The sequence below is a fragment of the Drosophila hydei genome, unplaced genomic scaffold (genome assembly GCF_003285905.1).
Source record: "Drosophila hydei strain 15085-1641.00,03,60 unplaced genomic scaffold, DhydRS2 tig00000211-arrow-pilon, whole genome shotgun sequence".
NCBI classification, from domain to species: Eukaryota; Metazoa; Arthropoda; class Insecta; order Diptera; family Drosophilidae; genus Drosophila; species Drosophila hydei.
In genome coordinates this window covers 32,261-44,787 of record NW_022045685.1, presented here as the reverse complement: position 1 = coordinate 44,787, position 12,527 = coordinate 32,261, and the positions used below count along the sequence as shown (strand labels likewise).

The 12,527-nt window shown below is 40.5% G+C and overlaps 1 protein-coding gene across 1 annotated transcript in view; it reads right to left on the bottom strand.

Moving 5' to 3' along the window:
* LOC111593059 overlaps positions 1 to 8,779 on the bottom strand; it is a 33,063-nt gene extending 24,284 nt beyond the window's left edge. Inside the window, 2 exon segments of the mRNA XM_030223456.1 lie at positions 8,097 to 8,313; positions 8,381 to 8,779. Of these exon segments, the coding sequence (XP_030079316.1) occupies positions 8,097 to 8,313; positions 8,381 to 8,776 (613 nt within the window). The 5' untranslated portion in view covers positions 8,777 to 8,779.
* Positions 8,780 to 12,527: the final 3,748 nt, after the last annotated feature.

Genomic DNA, 12,527 nt, shown 5'->3' with positions numbered 1-12,527 from the left:
AGTCGCTCTCAGTCACCAAAGCTCCGCAAACAAACATTATGAGCAAACAAACAAGCTGAACTGAATTTTAATAAACCACACAATGACGCTTAAATACCCTGACCAACAGGTATTTTAATTAAAGGTCAAAGCACATCAAAATGCAGCTCAGCCTGATCCAAAACTACGTAGTAAAGCCACAAAAAAATGTAGCTACAAACAGAAACGAAGGACATCAAAACTCTTAAGCCTTTTCACACTTATTTGCTATCGATCAATTGAACTAAGCGCGCGCTATCGCCCAGCATCGATAAGTATCGATATGCTTAGCATATCAACAATTTTGCCATTGCTACAACAACAAGAAAGGGGAATTTAGAGGAAAAGAACTTCTCACAGCTCGACGAATTCTTGGAAACTTGGAAAAACTTTTTTGTATTGGCAGATGGAAATCGGAAGTTATTCAATAATGAGTTTTGCATAGCAACGATCTGAGAGAAGTAGACTAACTCAATGGCTTTATATATTATATTCTATCTTTTCACTAGTTCAAGCAGTTAGCAAAGTTAGTTATAAAAGAAAGAAAGAAAGAATATTACTATAGATTTATCTTTATAATATATTTGTCATGTTATATAAATATAAAAATATAAAACTTTCTGAATTTCAAAATTTAATAAATCGATTTTGCCAGCCTCAACAAATGCAGCTAAGCTGACTTGGCCTATGCCAGCATTAGTCATAAATGCAACTTTAAAAAAATTTGCTCGAGTTTATTAAGGCGCTTTATGGCACGGCTTTATGTGTATATCTGTATCTGTATATGTATATGCCTGAAGAAAACTGTTTTGGCATAATGTAAGCTAAGCGGCTGCGTTGCAAATCTGTCAAATGTCAGCGCCAGCAGCGACGCGACGTCGACGTTGGCTCATTAGAGAAACAAAAAACAGCAGCAACAACAACAACAACTGAAGGAAGAAGAAGAAGCTGAAGAACAAAAATAAAGTGTGCCCCAGTTGACGGGTCGATGCCAGCTTTCAGCTCTCACTGTAGCTGACACCTGGCAAAACTTTGCCAGTCGCCGGGCGAACAAAATGGCGACGTCGGCCTCATTGCAACCATTTTGGCCGGGTGTTTATCACATTGCTGCTATTAATTAAGCTTAACGAGGTTACCGTTCGCAACCACACCCAGTCAAGCAAAGCAGCGCGAGACAGAGAGAGAGAGAGAGAAAGAGCAGGAGAGGGCGGGAGGCAGGTGGGTAGATGGGGGTTAGCCAAGGCATCTTGGGCTAACGCCGTGCTAGTCCCCAGGCAACTTAATAATGAAATTTCGCCCTCATCTCATTAAAAGTCTTAAGCAGTTCCAGGCAGCAAATTGATGTGTGCTATGCTAAAAGGGTTCCACAACCAGCCTGGGCAACAGGCAGTGAGTGGGCGGCTGTCGCTTAGGATCAAGAGCAGATCAACCAACCACGCCCATCGCTGGCCCAAACGGCATTTCCTACACAAAGAAGCCAAAAAAAAAAGAAGAAGTGGAAGAAAAGCTGTTGCCAGTTGCCCGCTGCCAGATGGCAGCTGCCAGCGCTGCCAACGCTGTGGCGCATATTTAATTTTTAATGAAGTTTAATGGATGCCGGAAGCTTTAAGATGGAAGCTGGAAGATGGAAGCGAAAAGCCAACGTAGCGCAGTACGCCCCAAAAATAAGTATGCTAACATATTGTTTACTTTGCAGCTTAGAGCTGCCAGCGCATTTCCTCAAAGCCCCAAGACTTTGCCTGCCATAGGAAAGGTCAAACAAATGTCTTAAATAGGCAATCCCACTTAAATAATTCAAGCGCTCCGGATATACTTACTTACACATATATACTAATCATCTCAACTCTATATGAGCTGGCGCTTACGTAATCCATCTTATGCTAATCTAATTAGTTTTCCACGACTCACAAGAACACATGTTGGGACTCATATAGTTTCATAGCTTGCAACAGCACAGCACATGGTTAACTTTATTGCAAAAGGCATTCCAATTATTTGATAGCACTTAAAATCTGAACAATCTTGACAGCAGTTACTACTAAGCAATTATCTAAAAATATTTCAAAAGGTTTTTTCTATTCTCTTTTCCATATACTTTATACATCGTATACTTATTCTATCTGACATTACTTAACCAATATCTAGAAATTATCTCAAAACTTTCATTCAAGGCTGCCATCGAAATTATTTTTTAAGCTTGTTTAAAATTCGCTAATAAATCGTGGAAAATATTTATTTATTTTTAGTATCTTTATTTCAAATCATATTAATCTCAATTCTCAAATTCTGTAAGATATTAAAAATAAAAGTATGTGAAATGCATGAATTTTAAAATATTAATGTATTTTTCAATATATTTTTTTTTAATTTTTAAATTTGTTTTAAAACTTTTTTTAAATATTTAAAATAATAAAAAAAAAATATTTTACTAAATATATGTTATATATATTTTATATATAATATATGTATTTTATATATTTTATATAATATATATGTATTTTAAAAAAATTAATTTTTTGTGAATTTTTAAAAAAAAATTTTGAAATATTTTTAAAATATTTTATGTAATATTTCGAAAAATATTTAATAAAAATTGTTTTTGTCCAGGCATTTTTCTAACAATCTAGTGATTTGAAGATTTCATTATCTTTCTTTTCTTTATACAAAGCAATAAGCATGAATTATGCATTTTTTAGAGCAAAGATTGTAGAGAAGAATAATAGCTTAATGATTTTGTATATTATACTTAAATGAAAAGAAATGTATTGAAGGAAGCTTGAAACAGAGCACGCGACTGTTTCTAGACCAAATTTCATGATTATCAAAATGAATTATAAGATAAGATCACTTATGTTCAGGCTTTCAATGAGTCAAGCATGGCTATTTCCTATACAAAATCTAGAACATTCAAATATCTTAGCTACAATAATAACCAGCTGCAGCATTCGATTGGTATTTGCTGTTCGACTTTGAATGCGACATGCGAACGTTTGCCGAGTTGCTTAAGTATGAAGACCCAATATTTGGCTTCGGGTGCAATGGTCTGAAATGCACTTAACTAATGAATTGCAGCTGAGGCGTGGAGACATTATCATGGCCATGAAGCGGCCGCATTGCCCCAGCCACACAGCCGTACTTGGGGGCCGAGCTCACGGCTCAAGTGGCAAGGCGTCAGAATCAACTGAACGATAAGCACGCCATAATCGGAGCGAACGCCAAACTCCAGTTAATTAACATATTATTGCAAATTCAGCAGGAACAAGAAACTAAGCTGGAGTTGCTTTAGCTTCAACTTCTGCAGCTGCAGCTGCTAATGCACTTTAGTAATGCACTTCAATGTGCTTACACAGCCATGTGCAACATGCAGCGCACATCTCATTTACATGCATACACATAGCAACAATAATTACATGTGCCCGGCCTCCCCCGTTTCCGTAGCCGTCCAGAAGATTTTAATTCATTAGTAGACAACGGCCAAATGCATTTCCCATGTGTGTGGATTATTCAGTTTCCGCTTGAATGCAACTGCTGCAACTGCAGCTGCTGCTGCTGTTGCTGTTGCTGTTGCTGTTGCTGTTGCTGTTGCAACAGTCGATGCGCCACCATTTTATCTAATTGCGCCCACATTACGCATACGCAGCATAGAACACATCATTAAAATTACGAGTGGACAAAAATGCAAAAGCAACTCCCGACTCTGCTGCTCACGCCCAACCTCAACCCCAAATCGATGCTAGTGCAGCAGCGAGGGCTGCTTCAAAAGTAATTACTATTGACAGAAAAAAGTGCGATATATATATTGTTTCTTTCTATTCATTAAGTTGATAGCTCTAAGATTATATAGTGCCTTAGCGAGGGGCGATTCACAAGTTTAGCGTGTAGGCATATACAAGCATATATTGAATCACATGTGTTACTTTTTTTTTGTTTATTAAATTTATAACTTAAAGATTGTACAGGTACATATGCGAGGGCTGTTTCAAAAGTTGTGCCTATAGATATTTCTATCGATTCAATCTAGCTTAAGGACTCGAATTACAATTGCATTACAATTGCATCGATTCCACTTGATTTTTGATTTGATGTCGCGCAGATTGAAAAACTCTTCATGCTGAGAGCAATTCTAGTTGCGTGTGTCTTGAAGTGCACTTATATCTACAGCTAAATTCATGCCATAAAAATACTTGCTGGCTGCTTGAACTCAAGTGAGCTGTGCTTGAAGCTAGACTTAGTAATTAATATTTAATTTGATAAAAATGTCTGAGCAAGTTCACGCTCGCATAACAGAGCTCTTCATGCATGGAATTCTCGGAAAATTAAAATCAAAACAAAAAAAAAATATATTGAATAAGTAGAATGTGTCCGAATATCTTTCTGTCTGTCCGTCTGTTTGTAAAGGATGTCAGAGACTGCACACATCAAACGCTATCTAATACACACTCGAAGGTCTACGCTGACAGCTACGTCTCACTAGGCTACACAGCCTGGCGCACTTTCCTGGAGCTACAAAAATGGAATTCTCAACTGGTTATAGCTGAGCAAGGCTGATGATTTAACTGGAAAGTTGCTAATGCCATCTACAGGCAATCTACTCACTCAGTCAAAACCTTAAACTAGCTAATCATTTTCATGCTTACTTCATTAGCTGCCCTCGATAAGCGCTTGAATATCCATTGAAGCACATACTGCACAAACATAATTCGTAGCTGACCAGGCGGTGGGCAGAAGGCATTCGGTATCTGAAGCCTTGACAACTGCAAGTGGCATTAGTTGTAGCAACAACAGGCTGAGCAGACAGCAGCAACAACAACAACAACAACAATGACAGCAGCAATTGCATGCATCACTTTTTCTAGTACAAGGGATTTGCAATTGTTTGCTAATTGAAATTAAGCAAATATTTACAAACATGGAGCCAGAAGTGGGCAACGTGGAGTTGACCCACGTAATCCTTTTGTAGCGCATTAAAATTCATGAAATGAGTCCCAAAAACCAAACAAAAAATAAAAAAAAGAACGCAAAGGACCAATAGCAATGCCAGATAATTTAAATCCATTTGTACAACATTTGCCGCTGCTTTCAATTTTTTTTTGCTATTTTATTTTTCTGGTAATTAGTAAGAAAAGAGCTCGGCAGCGAGGGGCAGGATCGAAGCGTAACTGTAACCGGGTCCCATAATCAAATGTTTAAAAAAAGATTTGCAAGTAAATCCCAAGGAATTATTTGCCACTTGAAACGCTTAAAAATGCCAACAAGAATCTGTCGATGCTGATGAGGGTGACAGAGCGACAAAAAAAAAAAAAAAACAAAAAAAAGAAACAGAAAGCTGTTGGAAGAAAAAAGGCCAAAAGGCAAAGCGGGGCCATCACTGTCCCACCCCAGGCCCGAGGACGTCTGGCAGGTTGGGGTCAGACAAACTTAATGAGCAAATTGTCAAATGCCGCGGCAAAGCGCGCACTTAAACATGCCGGGATCTAGAAAATTACGCCCTCTACAACAACAACAACAACAACAGCAACAACGGCAACAACAAACAAGAAAAATAACTTGACGAAATGATAAAGATTGCAAGAAAATATCCAAAGGAGGCAAAAAAAGAAAGAAAAAAAAAAACAAAAATAAGGAAGAAAAAGTAAAAGTTGCTGTCGCCGTTGTTAGCCCATGTTTGGGGATTTGAATAAACAGTTACGCTGATTTAATTTGGTTCGACCGTGGCCCAGAGCGCAGCTTAGGGCTAAGGGCTATGGGCCAGGGCAAATCATTGGCGAGGAAAAAATTCTATCACAGTATGTCGTCTGTCACCCTCGATTTGATTTTTAAATTGCTTTCGTGATAAATTGACGAAATGAACAGCAATAACGCCACCAAGAAGAACGCGAAAAAATACACCCACACACACACACACACACACGCACACACCAGGAAAAAAATATGCGAAGAAAATTGACAATTGTCAAGGCGGCGCCCCCTGAATAGACATATAAAAATTAACTACAGACTACTTATCTTATTTGTTAACGCAGTCAGAAAAAAAAAGAAAAAACCAGGAGCCAAAATCCAGACAGACGCCAACACAATCCGAAAGCCAGGACTCAAGACCCACAGCCTAGCGCAATATGAACGGAAGCGAAGCCAAAAAGTTTGCCCGGCGCTTTTGATCTATGCGGTGGTGCGTGGTGTGCGGCGATATGAATGCGAATACATATTCCAATGGCAATATGCTACAAGTATCCTGGGGCGTAGACAGGAAGCAGACAATCAAGCCAAATGATACGCTGAATGGGATTATCCGAGAGCAAAGGCAACGGCAGCGGCAACGGCAGCGACAGCAGTCCGTACAGCTTCTCTGAACTTTATGGCAGCTCTCATTTCCCCTAATGAGCGCTACTTAGCAGGTGCTTTTTCCATAAACAATTGGACAATCAGAGCTAACTTTACAAACTTCCTTGAAATATAATTAAAAAACCTTTTCTGGTGTTGGTTATGACTGTTGACAGACAGAATAATTAGATCGGCTGAAACAAAGGGACATAGCCTTTGCCCAGCTGAGAAGATTTGCAGAAAAGAGCATAAGAGATCAAGGTAGAAGAAAATAGAGTATAAGAGAACAGAGTATATTAGAATAGAAAAAAAAGAAAACTGAGTATAAGAGAATGTAGTCTGAGAGCACAGAGTATAAGAGAACAGAGTATGCGGGAACAGAGTTAAAGAGAACAGTATAAGACAACATAATATAAGAGAGTAGTGTATAAGAGAACAAAGTATAAGAAAACATAATATAAGAGAGCACAATATAATACAGCGACGTATATGAAAACAGTGTCTAAGAGAATAGAGTTAGGATAGATGAAAGGCTGATCTGAAGAGCATTGATCAAATAGTTTTGAGCCAGTTTACGCAAGTTACACTCGATCTCAATAAGGGATATACCTAATACTGTTATAATTATTAGAGATGATTATTATATATTGATATACTCATATTTTCGTATGTGAAACACAGTGCAAAACCCTTTTCATAATATCGATAAATATCGATTTACAAACAAGCTTTCTTAAGGGTTTCTTAAGCATTTCTAGCCCAATATAAACACATCTCATATAGTTAATAGAAATAAATAGCTTTATAGTTGACTTTAAAATATATTTCTCAATAAATTCAAATTAAGTTTGAATAAATTTTAAGGGCTTTATCAATGTGGGGCACAAAGCATGAAGAAGTAAATAGTATACAAAAATTTTTGGAATTTGACCAGAGTTTTTAAAGGTTTAGATAAAGCACGAAAGTAAAAGTATTTGATACGAAGATAGAAAGATACTAAGAAACTGAGATACTAAGATACGAGGATACGTAAATACTGAGATACTGAGATAATAATATAATAAGATACTAAGATACTAAGATACTAAGATACTAAGATACTAAGATACTAAGATACCAAGATACTAAGATACTAAGATACTAAGATACTAAGATACTGAGATACTAAGATACTAAGATACTAAGATACCAAGATACTAAGATACTAAGATACTAAGATACTAAGATACTAAGATACTAAGATACTAAGATACTAAGATACTAAGATACTAAGATACTAAGATACTAAGATACTAAGATACTAAGATACTAAGATACTAAGATACTAAGATACTAAGATACTAAGATACTAAGATACTAAGATACTTAGATACTAAGATACTTAGATACTAAGATACTAAGATACTAAGATACTAAGATACTAAGATACTAAGATACTAAGATACTAAGATACTAAGATACTAAGATACTAAGATACTAAGATACTTAGATACATACTACTACTTAGATCATACTATCGTATCTAGGAAGATACAAATATTCTAATCTTAGTCTTTATCTTTTGGAATTGTCAACATCGAAGTATTTTTAAGTTATTCAGACAATCTGATCTCATATGCTGTCATGTGCCGAGTTTCATGTCCCTCCAACAGATCTCAATACATACACCATAATCATAGCCACTTTATAGCAAAGGTGCTCTACAGGCGCACACCTAGATCAAACAAGTTTGAGTACTTAAGGCCTATTTTGCTCACCCCTGCCGCTGCGTCCAACGAATCGCAGATCATTGAACTTGGCCACTTGGTTCTTCATGACGGCGGTGCAGTTGCGCAGCTCGCCGCAAAAGTTCTCATCGTTGCCGGCGCGTATGGTGACAATGGTGCCGTCCATGACCTCGCCCAGTGCCAGCACCTTGAAGGCGATTGGCAGCGTTTTATTGGAGCGCCAGTGCGTGGGCAACGTGGTGCAGACCTGGTTTGGGATAGTTTGAGAGTTGGTCTGATGGGATTGACTTGATTAGCTTCTTCTGCATACTCACTACGTGTGGTGAGCCCGTCTTGACCAGCTCGCCAGGATGTTCGGCTAGCAGGACGTCGACAGTGCGCTCGATCAGATTCTCGGGCGTCAGGTACGGGCTTGTATCCACGGTCTTGCTGTTGCTGTTGTTGTTGCTTTTGCTATTGTTGGTATTGTTGTTATTGTTGCTGCTGCTGTTGTTGTTGTTGGTCTCTGCATTGCGACGCTTCGTTGTGCTGCCCGTCGTTGTTATTGTTGCCGTGTGTTGCTGCTGCTGTGCTGGCTGCTGTTGCTGCTGCTGCTGCTGCTGCTGCTGCTGCTGCTGTGTTGGCTGCTGTTGATGTTGCTGCTGTTGCTGTTGCTGTTGCTGCTGTGTTTGATTTGAGGTGGTCGAACTGACCTCAGCTGAAATGTGCATTATTGCTAAGCTCCTTGATTGAGTTTTGCTAATCCTTCAATTGGCTTCTTCTCTTCAGCTGCTTCATAGAGTCGCGCACTTGATCATCTGCAATGTGTTTGACAACAAGAGACTTTCAATTAAATTATGGCATATTCATATATTATATTCTAAGTGCTTTAGTTTTTAGCTGTAGTCAAATTTAAAATCTTTATAGATTAGAGTTGGCCAGATCTAATGTTGAGGCTACACGAGATTCATAATTTATAGCTTTTTTTATAAGAATTTCTAATAGAAGGCGTCACGCTCAGCAGAGATCGCCGTTGCCCACTCTCAAACATTTGTTTCTTCGAGTCCAGCAGTGGCAAGATACTCTGATCTGGTCTGCATGAGCTGTTGCAGCTACAAATTTGTGGCGCATATAGTTTTTTTTTTTGGGTCAATCTATCGATCAACATATTCAGCTGCCGAAGACTTTGTTTGGCTGTCATTTGTCACGCTCTGAGTCTTCTCTGGCATAGTCCAAATTGCAAGCTTCAAGCCTCAGTGACAACAAACCAATATACTCCTTTCACTTACTCAAGTTGCAGCACAATCAACAAACGAAAAGTTATCTTTGCTCTGATGCCATTCAAACACGCTTCGACTTGCAGAGTTCTACACAGTTTATAGAGCTGGAATAGTGAACAAATTGACTTTTGACAACGCATCACAATCGTATCGCAGCTGGGCTTGTTCAGAGCTGTAACGCGCTTATCACTTAGCATTGAATTCAATGATCTTGCTGAACTGAGTGTCAAAGAGACTCTGGCTCTGTCTCAATCTTCACAAACTCCTGGTTCAAAGAGCCTCAATCTCAGTGTCAATCTGCACAAATTCCTAGCTCAAAGCTTTTTGTTCACACACTCGCCCACAAAAGTATGCAACACGTTTGTCAAACTTATCACAATTCGCTGTGTGTAGAGTAAATGTTGGGCTATTCCTGGCGCGGCTCTGCTCGTGGAGCGTTAGGCCCGCCGTACAACCACGCACCTTTGCGCACAATTTGCATTTAAGCCGCCGACAGCGAGCGCAACTCAATTAAATATTAAAAATCATGGCCAATATGTAACGTGCGGCCAACTGCTGCCAAATGGGCGAGAGGCGAGTGGCGAGGGGCGAGGGGCGAGCGGCGAGCCGAGGGCCTACTCAACTAAGATGGATGGCGGCCTACAGTTGCAATAACGGATTCCCCAGGACATCAAAAAAAAAAAAAATAAAAACAAAAACAACGCGAAATGGAAAAAGAGATAAAAAAATTGTATATAAATAAAAATGATAATAATAAAGCGCCAGCTGTTGTCCGTTTGTGTTTGGCCACCAAAAAAAATCAACAATGTGCAATCACACACACACGCACACACACACACACATGCGTGCCTTTTGGAACTGAATATAAAAGATTCGCGTGCGTTTTGTTTTTGCATTGCCATGCGACAACTATTTTTGTTGTTGTTTATGTACACACACACACACAGACAGAGTGAGTGTGTGTGTGTGTGTGTGCACAATCTGTAGGTAGTATATGTACTCGTTTTTTACAACTTCCGTTTGAATTTTTGCATACACAACGGTCGCAGCTGGACAACAAATGAGCTCGTCCAGTGACTATGCGGCGACATATGTGGCCACAGAGACGGCACACGAGCCAAAGGCAGACAACAGACAACAGACAACAGTCAACAGACAACAGACAACAGGCTGAAGGCCAGAAAATGAGTAAATGAGTTGATGCCATGCAAATGGCTGCTTATTGGAGCAGTCTTCATAGAGATCAGGGCCCTGTTAACATTAACAAAAGCTAGTTAAATGCAGAGGACAAACATGCGCTGCTCTTCTCGATCGCTTGACTTGACTTAGATTTATTTTTTTTTAATTTTATATCTTCCAAGCTTACATTTCCTCTAGCGCTAAGCGTATATTCCAATTGGGCGTCTTTCAGTTTTCATTTCTTAAAGTAATCTTTGCGAATTTGTCGGTTTATTTTGTTACACGATAAAAAAAATTAACGAATTCAATTATATCACAATTGTGCACAATAAAAAAATAATATAATATTATATTTCAATGATATTCAATAGATAACAATTTAATGAGTACACACACACTAGCACACACGCACACTAACACACTGACACACACTGATTAATGGAACCGCTTCGAGATTGTGAACTGAGCTTGAGTTTTGTGAGCCTTTAGCTTTGTGGCACTTGGAGAACGGCTGTGCTCTCTTCGGCTGGCTGGCGATCGAATCAAACGACACGGAGATATTAAACTATTTTTTTGCGGTAACCATGAACGCGACCACTATGAGCGGTTGGCGACGCCGACAGCGAAGTCAACAGCGCGTCATCATAATCACGACGGCGGACAAGGACGAAAGAGAGTACGAGGTGGGGCCAAGGCGACAACGAGAACGGGACGAAGCAGCAGCAGCCGCAGCCGCAGCAGCAGCAGCAGCAGCAGCAGTGGCAGCAGTGGCAGCAGTAGCAGCCGTAGCAGCAGCGGCAATGTCTCGATGTGAATGTGAATGTGGCTGCCGACTGCTGACTGCTGGCTGTTGGATGCTACCGCCTTTGGAGTGCGAGTGCCGCCTCTTTTTGCGTTTTTCAAGCAACCGCGTTGGGTATATAATTCTTTTTCTTGGCTTAACATTTACCACGAGAACCAGTAGCAGTGGTTTTTACTTGTGGTGTCCCAGCAGCGACGCCAACAGCGACTGCAGCGTAGCCAACTGGCAACATTGCCACGCTGCCGTTGCCGTTGCCGTCGACGTCGACAGCAGCGGCAGCGGCTGCGGCTGCGGCTGCGGCAGCGCCACTGACGAACCGAAAGCCACGCCAAAAACCGAAACCGAAACCAAAACCGTCAACTACACCACAAGCAGAAAGGCCGCAACGATGTCTTCAAGTTGGTACCCCAACTACACAGCCTCCAGCCTCCAGTCGCCCCCAACGCCCGATGCTGGAAATACAGAAAAAAAAGCGCTCAATTTTGGCGCTCGCAACACCTTCGCTAGCTGCTTAGAGACCAGCCGGGCCAGCGGCTGGAAGCCACTGGGCTGAGTGCTGGGAGAGAGCAAAGACAAAAAAAAATTGAGTCGAATCTCGCAGCTGGAAGCTGCGTCCTGCAGCCTGACTCATTTTTCTATGCAGCGCTTATGGTATTTCCCTCAACGTATCGTTATTTTTCTTTCTTTCTTTTCATGTTGTTGTTTCTCTTTGGCGCTAGCAACCCCCAAAAGACGTCTTGGAATTGCGCTGCGACGTCTTTTCGCTTTCGACTCAAACGCAAAAAAAAAAAAAAAAATAGAAAAAAAATCTCAACGCGCAGCGTGGTAAATAAGGCGCTATCGACTCCCTGAACTCCGCACAGTCGGCGCTCGACCTCAGAATTACAAGTCCGAGATGTTGGCCAAAAAATGAAACCGGCGCGCGGCTTTGCGGCGAGCCTCTAGCTAACCAGAGAATGTGCATAGCCAGTCAGGCAGCCAAGCCGAGAGAGAGAGAGAGAGACGGCAAGCGTGCCAGAGTGAGATGCCGCACAAGTGTGGGCGGGTTAGAGTGAGTGCCAACTAGTGGTAGAGCGGTAAAAATCTTGCGGCTGCCATTTGCGGCCAAAGACGAGGCAATTTTTGTTCTTGTTCGAGCTAGGTGCTCCAATGGTTCGGTTCCGAATTGGGCGGCTTGAGTGAAAAATTGCATTGCCTAACCACATGAGCATAAGACGTCCT